The sequence below is a fragment of the Xenopus tropicalis genome, chromosome 1 (assembly GCF_000004195.4).
Source record: "Xenopus tropicalis strain Nigerian chromosome 1, UCB_Xtro_10.0, whole genome shotgun sequence".
Classification (NCBI taxonomy): domain Eukaryota; kingdom Metazoa; phylum Chordata; class Amphibia; order Anura; family Pipidae; genus Xenopus; species Xenopus tropicalis.
Window position 1 is genome coordinate 34,979,868 of NC_030677.2, and position 19,124 is coordinate 34,998,991.

The window sequence follows — 19,124 nt, forward strand, 5'->3', positions numbered from 1 at the left end:
TCTCCACTTACTACTACTGTGTAATCTCCTATGCTCCTCCTTGTTCCCAGCACACAACCCGTGCTGTAGGCACGAACACACACAATATGAGTACTTGATACTTCCCTTATTTTTTAGTTTATATTTTTTATTTTTTACTTTATTTTTCATCCCATTTTTTTGTATTTTTTATTTTTTTCAATAAATACAAATGTACCCTGTAGACCCAGATTACCCTTCCCACTTCCATGCTATAACGGGCGATTGAGGCAAGAGCGGTGCACAATAATAGCCCATTGGGCATTAATAGTGAGTCTATTCATTATGGGGGATCCTGTGGCAAAGAAGGGGACCAAAGTGCGGCACTGTGCTGAACGGTGACGTCACGCGGTTCTACGCTCTGCTCTCGCTACTCCTGCATGGGATTACGATCGGTATTCAGCGGTGCCACCAGGAGCTTGGTGGTAAGATCGTGCGGCTGTGGCTCTTGAATGTGTAACAAGCCATCTATATTCGGTGGTAAGTCTACAGCACCCTGACCCTCTTATGCCCTGACATCAGTGTTAAACCTGAGTGCATAATATGATTGAGCGCTACAACACCCGTTCATACTACCTGGAGCCTTATCTAATGCTCCCGTTACCATGGCAACCCAATTGTTTTATTTGCCAGAATATGATTATTCAGAGGGGTACACGGGTTTGGTACAGTTTAACACAACACTACCGATCTGCCTATTAGCCTCCCATTCAGTCTTTTGACATATAGAATATAACGTGTGTGAGTTGCAGTTCAGCTATAAGGGTTGTGGAGGCGACTTTTTTCCTCTTTTTCTTTGCTGTTTCTTTCTGTTGCCCCTTGACTTCTCCTCTCTGCGTGCTTTTTATAACAAGCGTTCTCTGTTATGTTTTTTAAGTTATTATTAAGTTAAAGTATGTCACACTGGTGGATGGTGATTGTTGTTACACAATGTGACGTCATCAGCCACACTTTGGCGCCATTCTGTGTTTAAGAGTGAGTGTGTAATTAATGTGTTCACTTTGAAAAAGGCTGTGGACACGGCCAAAACGTTAGATTGACGTTTTTCTTAATAAATTCTACTATTTTTTCACTAAGTTCTGTGAGTGCGGTATTCTGTTTCTATTATATATATATATATATATATATATATATATATATATATATAATAGAAAGAGTGCCATACTCACAGGGACTTGATAGAAAAGAAAAAGTGTTTTTGTTGAAAAAATTCCAACGTTTTCAGCACAACCACTGCTCTTCCTCATGGACAAACCAACAGACCATATCCCAACATAAATACCCCTACCATATCATATCGCGAGTTAAATAATGCAATGAACATCGCGTCTTAATTATGATGCCTATCCTTTTAGTGAATCGAGTGGTAAGTCACAAAAAATAAGAAGCAATAACATTTTTAATGCATGCTATAAATAGCGCTCGTTTTATCGCCCTTTAGTGAATCGGCCCCTATGCCTGTTCAATAAGTCATCCAGGCCCCTCTTAAAGGCATTAACAGAATCTGCCATTACCACATCTCTAGGAAGGGCATTCCCCAACCTCACTGCCCTCACTGTGATAAATCCCCTACGCTGCTTCAAATGGAAGCTCCATTCCTCTAATCTAAAGGGGGGGCCTCTTGTGCGCTGATCATTTTTATGAGAAAAAAACATATTCCCTATTTGTCTATAATCCCCTCTAATGTACTTGTACAAAGTACACATTACATTAAGACAATATAAACCTAATAACTGCGCCTGGACCCACAAACAGCATTTTCACTTGCTTGGAGCTACTAGGGGTCAATTATTATGCACACAGAACTTCTGCCCCGAATCTGGTTGTGTTCTGCACCCACACCAGACAAAAAATCCAGGGCATGGGGCACAGCACAATGTAGATTGGCACAGACCTGCCCTCTCCGTACCACCTGCCTTAGAGAATCCAGTAATAACAGTGCCTTGCTGTGGCCTGTGCTCAGAGAAGCTCCCTAACTTGCACATTCAGGTGTGACAGGTAGGGTACGGGAGGGGGGATGCCTACATGCCTGCCCCTGTCTAACCATCATGAATACAGTGCAGTGCCAATACAGAAAGCTCTGTATTCATGGGGGTAGCCGAAGCTCTCTGTGCTCTACACTCTCTATGACCTGCAGCCCCTACCCACTGGCCAGTGATTTCACTGAAAGACCCAAAGTGCCAACATTCAAATTTATGGGGTGGTGAATAAGGAATAAAGGAGTTTTCATTGTGACCCATGAGCACCCACACCTGCATGTGCAAATCCTACTTGCAAAATACCTGTATTTTTTTATGGGTATCCAACCCGGTAAAAGACTCAAGTCTATTACCTACCAGTTCAACATGATCACATTAAGCTACAGTTCACAACCTCAGATTCTCAGCAAGATTCTGGGGGTTATCATTTTACAATCTCTGATTCTCCATGACTGTATATGAAAAGAGTAATATAATGGGCCCAAAAATGTTAAAATCACAGCAATTCAGAAGCAGTCGTATTAGACCATGAGCGGTTTAATAACAGCTACGACTGTTTGTTCAATTTATGGAAACATTTTCAAGGTAAAAATAAAATATATTCTTCTTGACGCCGATTGTCGGAGCAGCTAAAACGCTCTGTTTGATAACAAGGTCAGTGTGTCGGAGGCCTATGTGATCTAGCGCCCAGGAGTTCACAGTGGCACAGAAGAGATGTACATTTAATAGGAAAGGACGAGGTGGAATATGCTGAAGCACATAAAAATCATGTTTCATGACAGCCGCGCATCACTTGTTTCATTTACCTGCGCAGTTCTTGCAAATGACAACACCGAGGCTGATAGATGCCCAGTCAGGGCTGGGAGCGCGGCAATCTGCACAGCTCCGGTTAGATTCATTGAACCAGATCTTTTCAGCTACTTCATAATCAGCCAGAGTTTCTGCTATTGATTGCTGTATTTCTTCAGTCCACTCTTGTTTCTCTCTCTCAGACTCTGCTGTTAAGCTGAAACAATTGGAATGTTTTATGTTATCGATCTCTTTTTAAAATCCTTTTTAAGTAAAGGAATCTTGATTTTTTTTTTCCCCAACAACGAAGCTGAAGCTTAATAACTAAGGCGTACTCGGCTAGAAAGCGCCTACGTATATTTTCCACAATATGACATTTCTGGTTAAAGAGATGTAAGACACGAATGTCTCTTTATCAGCAAAAAAATTGTTGACGTCATTGTAAATTCTGTGATTGGGATTTAAGAACCTACCAAAAATGTCTGAACGGGGTAGTGAGTTCAAATGACTTCCGATCTATAATTTTTACAGATACCATAGTCAGTGTGAGGTCAGTGATTGCAATGCCAGCACTCGCATCCTGGGGGTAAAGCAAAAAGAAAAACATATTATTAAATGTTCATGTGTACAGGTGCTTTATAATACAGACAATGGCTGGTAACAACTACAGAAAGGCAGGAAAATGTGGAAAGTGCAAAATAGTTTAAAGGATAAGTAAACTTTTTAAACAAATGAATGTAAAATTATAAGCGCGGTATTTAAGCACTTTTGCAATTCATATTTATTTTTTTAATATTCCAAGATATTAAGGGCAATATGGACAGTAGATGTGAATTAATTTTGTTACAACAGTGCCACCTGCTGGTCAGTTTCTAATCCAGTTGAGGAACTTGTCAGAAGAAAGAAGAGAGCTGCTTTAATGTTCTTCTGTTTAGGAAAAGTTATCCTTTTTTTCTGACAAGCTCCTTGACAGGATCACGGTTGGAAACTGACCAGCAGGTGGCACTGTTGTAACAAAATGCATTCATATTAACAGTACATATTTCCCTTAATATCTTAAAGGAGAAGTAAAGGTAAAAACTAAGTAAGCTTTATCCAGGGCTGGATTTGAGAATGGCCTCGCCACAATATAGGAAACATGAATAGCAACTAGTGATGAGCGAATCTGTTCCGTTTCGTTTCGCCGAAAAAAATTTGCGAATCTTTCAAAAGATCCGCGAAATGGCGAAAAATTCACGAAACGGCAAAAATGTCGCGCAGCAAAAAAAATTGTCGCCTGTGGCTATTCTTTTGTCGCCCGCGGCTATTATTTTGTTGCATGGCTATTATTTTGTCGCCCGGCTATTCTTTTGATGCCCGCGACGATTCTTTTTTGACACCGGCGTCAATTTTTGGACGTGCGGCAAATTTTTCCACGCCAATTTTTTTCATCCGTTTCGCAAAACAATCTGCCAATGGCAAAACGCGGAAATTCGCCGCGAATCCATGCCTGGCGAAATATTTTGCCCATCACTAATAGCAACCAAATAATTTCAGGGGGTCATGCAAGATTCTGATAGGCTGAAGCACCTGTAAAAACAACCTGTTTCTGTCCCACAGGTTAGTATTTCACCTCAAGGTAAACACAGCATAAAAGGAAGAAGGAAAAAAGGGAAGACAAGATAAAATGAAACCGTGTCAGGCTTTGTTTTAAAGGATACTAACGTAACTCCTGTAAAACAAGCAATGTGTCAATAGCATCTCGTATGAACAAGCATTCATTACGTGATTATTGTTACTTTGTGTATAATGATCATTCAGGTAGAGCTGTGAATAACAATCTAGCTTGTCTTCCATTATTTAATTTCATTTATCAATGCACAATGCTGACAGACCAATGAATCACATCCGTAAATATAAAAGAGTAAAAATGTTATATGCTACAGTAAAGTTAGGGAATAGAAGAGATACGGCTGAATATTAATAGGAAAAAGAGCAGGATGAAAAGCAAAAAGTGAAAATAATATGAGCGAGGGGGTCCGGAAACATAGGGAGAACGTAAATAGAAGGTATGGTGGGGAGTAGAGTAGCAGATGACAGACTACCCACAGGGGCAGAAGGAAAGAGAATACATAACAAATGATCCAAATGCTTTCAGAATTGTGAATGAATGCTTGTCATGTTCCTCTAAAATAGAATTTCCAGTATTATAGGACTCATTTATTTATTTATACAAGCACGAGGCCAAAGAGCAAAACTGCATGCATTCAAACAAAGTATAGAAAGTCAGTACACTCTCCTTTCTATTTGTGCCATGTACCTATGTTTCAGTATACTGTGCTTTACTGAATAAGGTGCAAAGAACAGTAACTCAGGCTTTACTGAATAAGGTGCAAAGAACAGTAACTCAGGCTTTACTGAATAAGGTGCAAAGAACAGTAACTCAGGCTTTACTGAATAAGGTGCAAAGAACAGTAACTCAGGCTTTACTGAATAAGGTGCAAAGAACAGTAACTCAGGCTTTACTGAATAAGGTGCAAAGAACAGTAACTCAGGCTTTACTGAATAAGGTGCAAAGAACAGTAACTCAGGCTTTACTGAATAAGGTGCAAAGAACAGTAACTCAGGCTTTACTGAATAAGGTGCAAAGAACAGTAACTCAGGCTTTTGGAGGAGCAAGGCAAACAAACAGGTAGGCTTTCTATCACCCAGCAGCCTATGTAATGATAAAATGTTTATCATTTATGTTATGATGAAAAGTCTCTATATAAGTGTGTTTCATGTGTGCCCCCACTTCCTCCAGCGGCTTGACCTGCTGCAATGACATTCATATACTGTGACATAGTAAGCTATAATGCATGTGCTCTTAGTGAGGTTGTCACATAACATAAAATAAGCATGTATTTGTAATATGTTACTATGTTGTCAGCATTATGGCAGAGAAGCAACAAAACAAACATTAACATTGTCATGTAGGGTATTTTTCCAGGTCAAAGTGGGAGATCTTTGTATGTGTAGGGTTGGACCCATGGTGGTGTAAGTAATATCCAAGTAACAAGTGTAAAACTGCTGTGATAAGCCTGTGCCTTTCCCTTAATATATATACAAGTTTGTTCCTGTTGATAATGACTTCAGCCCAAAATTTCTCAACAAATGGTCCAAGGATTAGATTGGTCTTGTAACCCATAAAAACCAACTGGAATTGTGAACAGTAAAACTCCAAATTTATGTTTTTCGGGGGGCCAAAAAAAAACCGGTAAAATGTAGGAAAATGTAAAATAGGGGGTGTAAGATTGAGGTTTAACTGTAGAATTAGTGTGGACTGCAAAAAATGACATATGTGGGAAGATGTAAAATGTCTTTCAAATGTAACATTCACAAGGGAAAGACAGGCATTTTAAGGAAACTGGAAGTAAAAGGAGGAAAGTAGGAAATCCAGAAAATGTACCAATTGAAATTAGTGATGAACCGAATCCAGGTTTTGGTTCGGTATTCGGCCGAGATTTGGCCTTTCTCAGCAAGATTCGGATTTGACTGAATCCACAGCCCTGACCAAACTGAATCCGAATCCTAAAAATCACATGACTTTTTGTCACGGAAGTTGAAAATTTTTTGCCACGTGCTATGTGCACGGTAGCAATTAACCATTCCAAAACCAAATTAACATACACTAATTAGGATTCGGATTCAGTTTGGTATTCTGCCAAATGCTTTACAAAGGATTCGGGGGTTCGGCCAAATCTGAAAAAGTGGATTCGGCGCATCCCTAATTGAAATGCATTCAAATTTAAAAATACAGGAACATAAAATCATTGTTTGACTGTATTTACTGGCCCATTTAAGTTGGATATTGCAAGCAAACATCTTATGGGTTCTTAATGTTAACAGATACAGTTGGGAAGTTTAAGAAAAAAAATACCCCCTTTATAGATCCTGGGACCTATGATTGGTGGAGCACAGAGAATCTGTGGTTAGTGGAGCAAAGAGAGTTTGTGTTGCACCAACTATGGATAAAAGAAGGTCTCGGAATCACTTCACTATGGAACAAGGTGAGGGAGGGGTTGAAAATGGTGGGGCGATTATCATATGTATTGTATTTTTTTACTTTAACATGATCTAGTAACCCATATAAATGAATTAACACATTAAGGTGATTTATCAATGTTCAAATTCAAAATTTTTTGTGCTAAAACCTCCAATATTGGAATTATGGTTCGAAAATTTGAGTGTTTGATATTTATTAAGTGCAAAAAAATCTGTGGGATTGTCCAAAGCTCACTCCATTTTGGACCCAGGTGTTTGATCTAATAAACAAGACCACAGAATGCCCAATAGAAAGAACAGTATCAATTGCACTTATAAATACAGTATGGATCTTGACGCTCTAAAGTTTCACCAAAAACTTGGGTATGCACCCCTACCATGGCGGAAATGATGAACTTCATAAACCTAACAGAAAAATTTGAGTTTTTTCAGGCAAGGAATAATAACTCTCTTAGTAGGCACCACAGTAAATGGCCAGAATGGCAGAAACCAACAAGAAAACTCAGGGGAAATTGTGTAATGCATGTAATATAATGTTTATTCCCCCTTTTGCTCTCTATCTGTCCACTGTTCTTCATCTCTGGACCAATAATCGGACCTCACTTTTCCCTTTTCTTTCTTTCAATTTGTAAATAGTCTATGCTCTTCTATATCCCCCTTTTTTTCTTTCTTTTTTCCTGCTCTCATTTCCTATTGTTCTTTTTTTTTTCTTTCTCTTTTTGTTTTCTATAGTTCGTTATATTCTTTTTCATTACCCCCTTTTTTTTCGGTTAACATTTCTGTTGAAACAAAATGACGATGGGGTAAATTGAGTAAATAATTGTAAACTCAATTATGCATAACGCCCAAAACTAATCGTTTTCTTTTTTTATTATTTTGTTCACTTGTAAATAAAAATAAAAACATAATGGAAAAAAAAAAGTGCAAAAAAATCCAAAAACTGTAATGTAAAACTTTGGCATCTAAAAGCTTGTGATTTTATGTAGAAATCAATGGGAGTTGTCGTAGGCAACTCCTATTGAATTAGTAAACTACCAAATTCAAGGTAGTCAGTTTGTTTGATCAAATTTCTCATATTCAGATTTTTTAATAAATAAACAAACAGTCAAGTTTTTTTTAAATGCAAGTTTATATATAAGTAGAAAAAACTCTCGAAATCACAAACTCGAAAATTGACAAATAAGCCCAATTGTGTACTATTAAAAGATACCATCTGATTACTTGCTATAAATTACCAGACCTAAAGCAAATGTTGAATCTGTTACATGAGCCAATACAAACCCCTACAGACCAAGTTGGCACCTTGTCGGCCTGTGTATGGGGCCACGAGTACATCTAGACTGACATCTGCCTAAAATCCCAGAATTTTTCCCGCTGATGCGGCCCTCAGCCCTTAAGGTCCCTTGGACCGACTCGGCAGCTTATCTGCCCGTGTAGGGGCAGAAACGAGCGGGCTGGCCGACCGATATCTGGCCTGAAATTGGCCAGATATCGATCGGCCAGGTTAGAAAATCCAGACGAATCGGGGACCGCATCGGCTCCTACATAATCTGGTCGTTTGGCCCTAGGGCCAAACAATCGGATTATTTTTTTTTAAATTCAAGCTCCCCGATATCGCCCACCCGTAGGTGGGGATATCGGGGGAAAATCCGCTCGCTTGGCGATCTCGCCAACGAGCGGATCTTACCGTGTATGGGGACTTTTAGGCTTAGAAGCATTCATTCATGTGTATTATTTCAATAAATTACTTATGATTTTACTTATGATTTGAGCTATAAATTTACTCATATGGAATTCCGGAGTGCCTGCCCATCTCGCTAGTCTGTTCCTGATGCGGCCCTCGCCCTATGGTCAGATCAGGCTGATTTGCAACCTCGCCAAACAAGCAAATCTTTCAGTGCATGGAAACCTTATCCCACAACCACACCCTGATCCAATAACGTAACCATTGTCTGCTTTTGACAATTACAGGATTTTTATAGAAAAAACACAAACTATATATGTATATATCTTACAGTAATAAAAATTTAGTTACCCTTGTTAGAATGCTTTGGAAGGGTTGCTTAGATGAAATGAAAAAAAAGCAGCATTCGTCTCAGTGAGTTGCTAAAAAGGAGGGATTGAAAAGAAACCTGCTCTATCTACGGGTGATAATCAACCCTGTGACTCTTCGGCAGCTAATGAACAATTCCCATCATCCTCCCTGGCTGGAGGTTGCCTTCCCCTTGCTTTAAGTGACAGCTCGTAAGGCTCTTGCCGCTTTCTATCGGGCACAGTCGGAGGGCTTTCACTAGGTTGCTTATAACTGGGACTTTTTGACAAGTGTGAATTACAGCTAAAAGCACATGCAAATGCTGCTTATTAATTTCAAAATTAATCAGACAAAACCCTGCAGTGATCAAGTGGAATTAAGATTTTGTGTTAAGCAGTTGTGACTTTTTTTTTGTCATTCTCTCAACTCCTCTTTTCACCTTATATTTAATTAAAATCTTTTTCATGTTATTCTCTCTGATATTCCAGCCGACAATCAATCTCGCTTGGGATGTGAGCACATCCGAAGGAGAGGGAGCTCGATGAAATGGGGCGAATGTAACAAATGCCTTTTGATAGAAATAAATAAATTTGGAATGTGAGTATACGGCCAGCCAGAAATATCAAGCATTCAAGAAGATATAAAGGCCAAAAGGCAAGTCCATAAAAAAAATAAATAAAAAACCATCAGCCGGCACTGAATGATGTGGTTGTGCACATAGCACAGTGGGATTATATTAGCGCAGTCAGACAGTGATACTAAAGGCCGTCATGCTGAAAAACAACATAAAATGTGGCAAAGGTTATCCATAAACCATACAAGGTCCTCAGCCCTTCCAGAAGTTGTATGGAGGGGTTATGTATGAATAACACAGTAGATAGGTTGTTAGTGAGGAACAAAGCTCACTGAATCACTTAATTGCAGTCATACTGTGGCTGATACAGATGCCGGCACCCGTAAACTGCATCTCCAATGACCTTGCCCTTCTAGCCGCGCTTCGCGCCACCTAACTTACTAACACAAAGCGAAGAGCATAGCTGTGTTTATAGTGCAGCCTCATAAAGAGACATTACCTACCAACTGCTGTTTATGAAAGGGCCTGAAAACCAGATTGCGGATATCATTAGCCTCTACAGCAGTAATAGCAAACCTATAAAGGAGGTACAATGGTGAGCATGCTGGCAGACATCTGAATGGAAGTTGCTGGGTTTTATAGAACTCTTCTTACACAGGGAAAAGAAACAAATATTGTGATCACCGAAGGGCAATGGAATTTGATTAACAGCAATAATAAAATACTGAAAACAATTTCGCTTTACTAGAGGACTGGCCTTCATAGAAGGTGTTAACATTAGCCAGTTGCAAAGAGAAATGAATGGTATTTGCAAAGCAATAAATAATAGTGAATAATACAAAATAATAGGTAAATCATTAGGGCAATATGTACTTTTTTGGAGGTGAATTTTTTTATTTTGACATCAATGAGATATATCATTTTAGCACATGATTAAGGATATTTATGACTTTGTTGATGGAGCTTGTTTTATTATATGATATTTTTTTTTTTTGCATTTTTTGCATTTCTACCCAAAGTGGAAATTCACTTTTTAGCGACTGATAGACTGAACTAAAGTAAAAATACTGTAGGGGAAGCAGGATCACCCCCATATTCTTTTACCCAAACCACACTTCCACAACAGGACCACCATAAATTATCATATAACCCCATACTACTAAGTTACCAGGTCCCCTTACCCCAAAGGGGCTCAAGTTATTAGCTCAATGGTTGCCTGGGCCCCCTGGTTAGTGGAGCCTTCCAACAACTTTAAACAAAGCCCCAACTTAAATACATTTATTTGAATACTATTAAATAAAATCATGTAGTATGCTTGTTCACACCCTTGATTAACCATGACCACTTCTCAAATATGCCAGAATTCCACCCACAATCCACCAAAACCACAGTCCACTTTGCACAAGCCCCGCCTTCTGTGAGCTGCTTTTCTTGGAGCGCCCCATGGGACCCATGAATGCAGTACTCCCTATCATACCCCCAGCCCCATGTTTTAAACTGATCTTCCCACTTCAGAGGCCTCTATTCCCCTCCAGAACCTCATTAGATGCAATGTGGTTCATTGAGCATGCACAGTGGTGGCCAGGACCAAATCTGCTTCCACTGATCATGCAACTGGCTAGGGGTCACCATTCAGGGTTGCTACCTCACTTCTTTAATACTGGGCACTAATGTAATTCACATCCTACATATTAGGATATTCAGGAGCCAATTAATAGATCTGATGCTGCCAACAATGCCAGCTGTCAACCCCTCACTGTGCACCATAATTATACCATTTTGGTGGAGGCAGAGGGGCTCATTTTGACTGTGGGTTATTTTGGAGTTTCATTCTTCTGGCTTTCATACATATGGTGTGGAAGGCATCTAAACTAAACACACGGGCCTGGAGTTATGGTTTATGGCAGCAAGTCATCTCTTTGCCACTAAGAACTGGGCAGCGGTCAAAATCTCTTACTCACCCATTCCCCAAAGCAGCTCCATTCAGTAGGATGGATTTGCAAGCAGGGCAGGATCAGTTTGCAAAGTGAGTGGAGTGAGTTGGTGACTGGGAAGGGGTTGTGAGTAAAGGGGGGTGATTTACGGGTAGTTGGGGCACTTTAGCTGGGCTTCTGGCCTAGGGACATACCATAATCTTGTCCTGCAAATTTATACATTTTTAATGTAATAAACAGTAACAAAACAGTAATAAAATATTTTGATATCATTAAAGTAACTGTAATATGTTGCCAGGGATTAGAAGATAACCTTTCCTTATGCACTCACAAGAAGTGCCCTCCATTGTATTGAAAGAAAGTCTCCAAAACAGCTCTTTTTTTTTCATTCACATTTTCAGAATTGTTGATTCCATTTCAAAGCTGGCAGTCCCATTCCCAAATAAAAGGCCTACCATTTTTTAAAAAAATTGGTTCATTTTTTTATACTCTGACAGATTAATTCTCAGTGTGTTTCTGTCATTGATAAACTTCAGTCCACTAAAATATAATTGTAATCATCAACAGTGGAAATAAAAATCATTTTGTGCCGTGAGACTACAGCTTCCCTCTGCAAAATCAATGTCATGATAAATGAAACATATGAAGACAATTGATTACCTGTCCATAGGTCTCATCCAACAAGATGTGAGGAAATGGAGAAACATATCAAAGAGAAGAGCGAGCAGGGTCTGCTGGGAGGGGAGACTAGGTACAGGATACCGTTGCAAAGCCAGGGCGTGGGTTCTGATTGCCTTTAGAAAGGATATAGCCATTTTCTCAGCTGAGCACAGAGAGAGAAGTTCTTTTGCATAGAAACTCACTTAATGTTGTAATTACTTTCTGATACAGTTATCGGCCCCCTTATCCGGAAACCCGTTATCCAGAAAGCTCCGAATTAAGGAAAGCCTGTCTCCCATAGACTCCATTTTAATCAAATAATTCAAAATTTTAAAACTGATTTCCTTTTTCTATGTAGAAATAAAACAGTACCTTGTAATTGATCCCAACTAAGATATAAATAATCCTTATTGGGTGCAAAACAATCCTATTGGGTTTAATTAATGTTTTATTGATTTTTTAGTAGACTTAAGGTATTGAGAATGAGATCCAAATTACGGAAAGATCCCTTATCCGGAATGCCCTTGGTCCCGAGCATTCTGGATAATGGGTCCTATACCTGTATTTGATGTGTAGCTTTTCCCTCACAAAGTCATATATTATAAATGTATTTCAAAGAAACAGGATCGGACTGGGCCACCGGGTAAAAAACCCGGTGGGCCCTGGCCCTAGTGGGCCCCAGCGGCCCAGTCCGACCTTTGCCGGCGCTCCCCCTACTGACTGTTCCTCCCCTGACGCGTTCAATTTATACGCGCTCGGGGAGGACGTCAGGCGGGGGACCTGCGGGGGGGGGGTTAGGGGGCGCAGCTGGGGCACCTGCAGGGCCCCAGGGGCGGGAGCCCCGGTGGGCCCTGCACCCCCCAGTCCGACCCTGCAAAGAAATATAACATGTTGGCCTTCTAGAGTCCCAGAGTTTATTTAGGTGGGCCCAGGCTCCAGTCTGAAAAATATCCCATCAGCGCTTTCTTATTCCCACCATAAGCCTTTATAAACTGTATACCATTCAGCACTCTCTCCATCTAAATGTTGTGAGTGGAGGCCTTGGATGTCAGGTCATCTGGGCGGCCCTAAGAGATCCAGTTGGACACTTTTTTATCAATCCGTAATCTAGTGTAAAACCCTGCTATATCTAAATAAACCATTTTAATAAAAAAAAGTTTTTTTTAGTAGTATGTGCCATTGGGTAATCCTAAATAGAAAATTGCCATTTTAAGCACTAAGGGCCGCCCCTTGGGATCATAGAATTCACATTGCACACATACAAACCAAGGGTACACATACATGTTAGGTCACATTGGCCAATTAATGGACAGAGTTCTGTTTTTTACTCCCACACTGCTTCCAGTTAGAGCTACATTATTTCCTGTCAGGTGATCTCTGAGGGAACACACAGACCATCACTAAATGGTGGCTTAAGGGAAAAGATGTAAAAGGAAAACATTTACAGATGCAATGCATTTGTTCCTGCATGCTGTCTGAAAGCTGTGGAGAAGTTGTTACAATTTGTAACATCAGTGTTTTAGTCCCTTCTCCCCTGCCAGTATTTTGAATGATGTAGAAAGTGAAGAACTGGATTTCAGCACATAAAATGGTATTTATTCATACTTTTTTTTTACAGATTACAGTGATAGGTATATTAGGGGTTTCTGTGTTGTGTGGGGCTCTTTAACAATTTTTGGTTTGGAAGTTGGAGTTCCAAGAGTCTTTAAAATTGAGCCTGAGTAGTAGCCAGGGACATGGAATGTACTGAGAAATTGGGTAGTTATAGATAGAAATGTATTAGTTATTTTACAATTAAATGTTAGATATATACAGGTATAGGACCCATTATCCAGAATTCTTGGGACCAAGGGCATTCCGGATAAGGGGTTTTTCCGTAATTTGGATCTTCATACCTTAAGTCAACTAAAAAATAAATAAAACATTAATTAAACCCAATAGGATTGTTTGCCTCCAATAAGGATTAATTATATCTTAGTTGGGATCAATTACAAGGTTCTGTTTTATTACTACAGAGAGAAAGGAAATCAGTTTTAAAATCTAAATTATTTGATTAAAATGGAGTCTATGGGAGAGGGACTTTCAGTAATTCGGAGCTTTCTGGATAATGGGTTTCCGGATAACGGATCCCATACCTGTACTAAAGTGGTATTGTAGCTAATACTTGTATCAAGCAAATCAAATTCAATGAAAATGAAATTTTACACTGGAAGTTAAAAAATACACTGTGTTATTGTAAGTTAAACTGGACTGATAACACGTTGTATTATATTGTTTTAAAATTTCATTTAAAAATGTAGAAATGTAATTAAAGATCTTAAATGTATTTTAGCGTGCATGATCAGAGGGAAAATAAAAAGCAAATATCTCTGAATAAAAGCCTGTTATTATTGGAATGCTCAAACAGATGCTGGGAAGGAAAGAAGGCAGGAAAGCCTCGATGCTAAACATTTTTACAGGCTAGTCACACAGCATCTAATCTCAAATTTATAGAAATGGATAGAGTCATGATTCGGGGTTAATGCCCTGCATAAGGAGGAAATATATTGGATGCAGGAACTTAGAACCTATGAAGCATTTGGTCTCAAAAGAGAAATTAAATGTTCAGTATTCTGGTAATTTATGTCACACAGTTTGTATTGCCATAAAGTCTGTAATTAACATTCTGTCCACTGCCCTGCCCTATATTCACGTTTCCTAACTTTGATCTTCTTTCTTTAACCCACAAGGATAAAAAGCCAGCAGAAGCATTACTTCAGAGCTCCAGTATGCGCTGGCTTTTTGTCTTTTTATTTCCTTTACAGATTTAGTACCAAAACGCGCTCTCTTTCCTTTTACTGTTAAACACGGGCAGTTTCCTTTATATACAGAGGCTTTTGTTTGCAGAACATTCCTTCCCAGAATATCTTTATTAGCTAATTTACTGCTTATCTCATCTGTAGTAAAATGCTTTGTACTAATGGATACACAGAAAGCGCCTATGGATCCAACAAACAACTGTAGCTGGCCAAAAACACAGAGATTTGCTCGGTTTATCAGGTCATCAAATGAATGGATCTTTGACCAACTGCAACCCAGGTGTTGCACCAAAGGAGGTTCTTCTCATTTTTCAACCCCCAGGTAAATGATTGGATCATAAGTTTAATGTGCTTCCTGCTGTTGGCCTTGCAGTTTACCTGACATTGGGCTGGTTATATGCATTGGGTAGTGATGAGCAAAATTTTTCGCCAGGCATGGATTTGCAGCATATTTCCGATTTTCCCATTGGTGGATTTTTTTGTGAAACGGGCTCAAAAATTTGCCACAGAAGTAGATTTTTATTTCAAATCGGGTTGCAAATTTGAATCAAATGGCTCTATTGCCTAATTGTCGCCCATGTAATTTTTTTGATGGGCATAACGGTTTTTTGACGTGCGTCGTTTTTCGTGTTTCACAAATTTTTCATCAAAGGGAAGCGGGACAGATTCGCTCATCACTAGCACTGGGATTTTACTGATGATAGATGATGTATAGTCTGTGTTTCCTGCCCTAGCTCTGCTAAATTATTGTAAATTAGTTGTTCCTTGCCTTTCTATACCATTATCTAACCCCCAGTCACTGCACATATTACTGGCCATGCTGCTGGTCCACCTGATTGGTTACTACCCTCCAGCTATTACTTCTCCCAGTGGGTTCCTATCTTCTCTCATGCTTCCCTCTGCCTGTTGTGGGCCCCTCAGTCAAGGTACAGTAAGTAAAGTAATAGCCTGTTAACCCTGTGTGTGCTGCATTGTAGACTTAAGCTTGGTTAAAGGACCAGTAACACCAAAACAGAGTATAAAAATAATTAATATTTTATGTTCTATTGCCCTGTTATAGTTAATATAAATAAGCTGTTGTGTAGCCACGGAGGTAGCCGTTTACCCAAGAAAAAGAGAAAAGGCACAGGCTACGTAGCAGATAACAGATAAGCTGTATAGATTGCCATTGTATTATACAGAGCTTATCTGTTATCTGCTATGTAACCTGTGCCTTTTCTTTTTTTCTTCCAGCTTGAATGGCTGCCCCAGGGGCTACAGAGCAGCTTATTTATATAAACTATAGTAGTCTTTCAGAAGCAAACATGAAACTTTTACCAGTGCAGGGCAACAGTACATTATAAATAATTACTTTAAAGGTTTTCATTTTTGGTGATACTGTTCTTTTAAACATGCCTTTGCTTTGTTTGCTTTATTTACCCTACCTACCTTATTATCTCCCTATGCTGCAATAAAGCTTACTTCATTCAATTTGCAAGTATCAGTCCTGTCTCAGTCTTAGCATGGCTTCCTCATTGGTCCCTACTCCCTACTGCAAATACTATGGTGCTGATTCATCAAAGTAGGAGTTTGAATCCCAAAATGGGTAAAATTCAGATTAGATACGATAATTTCTGATGATCACAAATATCACGAAAATGCTTACGAAAAAAATTGTATTAGTCATGATAATATAGTATTGGCGATCCGAAAGTCACGAAATGTTCATATCCGAACGATCATAAACAGCGGGAAAACTTTTCTGCTTTGATCCTTCAGTGCATGATTTTGAAAGTCTCCCATAGGGCTCAATGGCACTCTGCAGCTCCAACCCGGCCCAAGGAAAATCTCCCATAGGGCTCAATGGCACTCTGCAGCTCCAACCCGGCCCAAGGAAAGTCTCCCATAGGGCTCAATGGCACTCTGCAGCTCCAACCCGGCCCAAGGAAAGTCTCCCATAGGGCTCAATGGCACTCTGCAGCTCCAACCTGGCCAAAGGAAAGTCTCCCATAGGGCTCAATGGCACTCTGCAGCTCCAACCTGGCCCAAGGAAAGTCTCCCATAGGGCTCAATGGCACTCTGCAGCTCCAACCTGGCCCAAGGAAAGTCTCCCATAGGGCTCAATGGTACTCTGCAGCTCCAACCTGGCCCAAGGAAAGTCTCCCATAGGGCTCAATGGTACTCTGCAGCTCCAACCTGGCCCAAGGAAAGTCTCCCATAGGGCTCAATGGCACTCTGCAGCTCCAACCCGGCCCAAGGAAAGTCTCCCATAGGGCTCAATGGCACTCTGCAGCTCCAACCCGGCCCAAGGAAAGTCTCCCATAGGGCTCAATGGCACTCTGCAGCTCCAACCCGGCCAAAGGAAAGTCTCCCATAGGGCTCAATGGCACTCTGCAGCTCCAACCTGGCCCAAGGAAAGTCTCCCATAGGGCTCAATGGCACTCTGCAGCTCCAACCTGGCCCAAGGAAAGTCTCCCATAGGGCTCAATGGTACTCTGCAGCTCCAACCTGGCCCAAGGAAAGTCTCCCATAGGGCTCAATGGTACTCTGCAGCTCCAACCTGGCCCAAGGAAAGTCTCCCATAGGGCTCAATGGCACTCTGCAGCTCCAACCTGTCCCAAGGAAAGTCTCCCATAGGGCTCAATGGCACTCTGCAGCTCCAACCCGGCCCAAGGAAAGTCTCCCATAGGGCTCAATGGCACTCTGCAGCTCCAACCTGGTCCAAGGAAAGTCACGATACCGAAGCTTGAATGAATCCGAAACTTTCATACTCATTGCGACAAATACGATTTTGTCGCACAAATTTTGTCGCAAAGTACGAAAAAGTCACTCAAATGTACGAAAAAGTTGCAGAAAATACGCACAGTACAAAAACTACAAATTTATAAACACAAATTTTTTGTATTCAGAAGCAATCGTACCTTAATAAATGAGCCCCTATGACTAGTGGCCAAGAGAGGTCTTTGCAACCCCATATGGAAAAGGCCTTGCCTGGAAGGAATTTCACATCTCATGCTAGAATTGCAATGGATTTAACAATGCAGATACAAACTTACACCCATGTTTGTAAATGACATGCTAGTTTGGTGCCAATAGGTAGAGACAGCTATGCCCTTAACTCAATTAAGGACCAACAGGGGACAGCAGAGCCAGGCAGAGTAACACAGTCGCCTGGAATCCCAGATGCCCTCCTCAATGCTGGTGTAAGTTCTAGGACTCCTTGCCCTGTTTCAGTGCAACCTGTACTTTAAACCTTGCTTACCACTGAATTTAGCTTATCAAAGCAAACTTTGATAAGTGTCAGCAAAATCAGAGTGAGGCGCAAGTACATGTGAATAGAGTCTATGTGCAATTTTGTGTTTTGCCCTTGTGCTTGCATTTGTAAATGAGCCCCATAATGTTATAAAGAATAGTATACTATATAGAATATACTGTAATGTTTGTTATTATTGTAAAGAAGGAACTAAACATGCCTTCTAATAAATAATACATATGTTTTGCTATGGATATGATTCTTCTTACTTTCCAGCGTTTTATTAAATATGCATGTGATATTTTGATACCTGTCACATAGTCATATCTTAATAATGTTAACTGACAATTATTATAACCACCTGTGGTATCTTGTGGCAGATGTTATAGGCTATTAAGCGGTACTTCAATAACAGATGCAACATTGTCTCCAAGTCTGGTTACCAAGAGCAACCGGATCAGATGTTTTATATCAAACAGCAAATAAATGCTACCTGCTAATGTTTTCTATGCTATGGAACTGGCGGATACATTGCATGGCCCAAGGTGCAAGGTGCAGTTTTGGTATGCAAATCAGCATGGTTTTATCCCATGATTCAAAGTTCTTTCCCAGAATTCTAGTGTCATTGAGAAGTTGCAGTTCTCATTTAAAGGAAAACTCTACCCCCAAACAATGTAGGTCTCTATAATATATATATATTGCATAAAATAGCTCTTAGGTAAAACCCTGTTTCTTGTTAATAAACCATTTTCATAAAAATATATTTTTTTTAGTACAGGTATAGGACCCGTTATCTGGAATGCTCGGGACCAAGGGTATTCCGGATAAGGGGTCTTTCTGTTATTTGGATCTTCAGACCTTAAGTCTACTAAAAAACCAATAAAAGATTAATTAAATCCAACAGGATTGTTTTGCATGCAATAAGGATTAATTATGTCTTAGTTGGGATCAAGTACAGGTACTGTTTTATTATTACAGAGAAAAGGGAATCATTTAACCATTAAATAAACCCAATAGGGCTGTTCTGCCCCCAATAAGGGGTAATTATATCTTAGTTGGGATCAAGTACAGGTACTGTTTTATTA

At 39.9% G+C, this 19,124-nt stretch overlaps 1 protein-coding gene across 2 annotated transcripts in view; it reads right to left on the reverse strand.

The window, feature by feature from the left end:
* Positions 1-19,124, reverse strand: part of arap2 (ArfGAP with RhoGAP domain, ankyrin repeat and PH domain 2) — a 137,842-nt gene that overhangs the window by 83,862 nt on the left and 34,856 nt on the right. For both annotated transcript variants that reach the window (XM_031895360.1, XM_031895359.1), the window contains exons 10-11: positions 3,260-3,366; positions 2,804-3,003 (exon numbers count right to left, since the gene is read on the reverse strand). In XM_031895360.1, the coding sequence (XP_031751220.1) occupies positions 2,804-3,003; positions 3,260-3,366 (307 nt within the window). The remainder of the gene's footprint in view (positions 1-2,803; positions 3,004-3,259; positions 3,367-19,124) is intronic.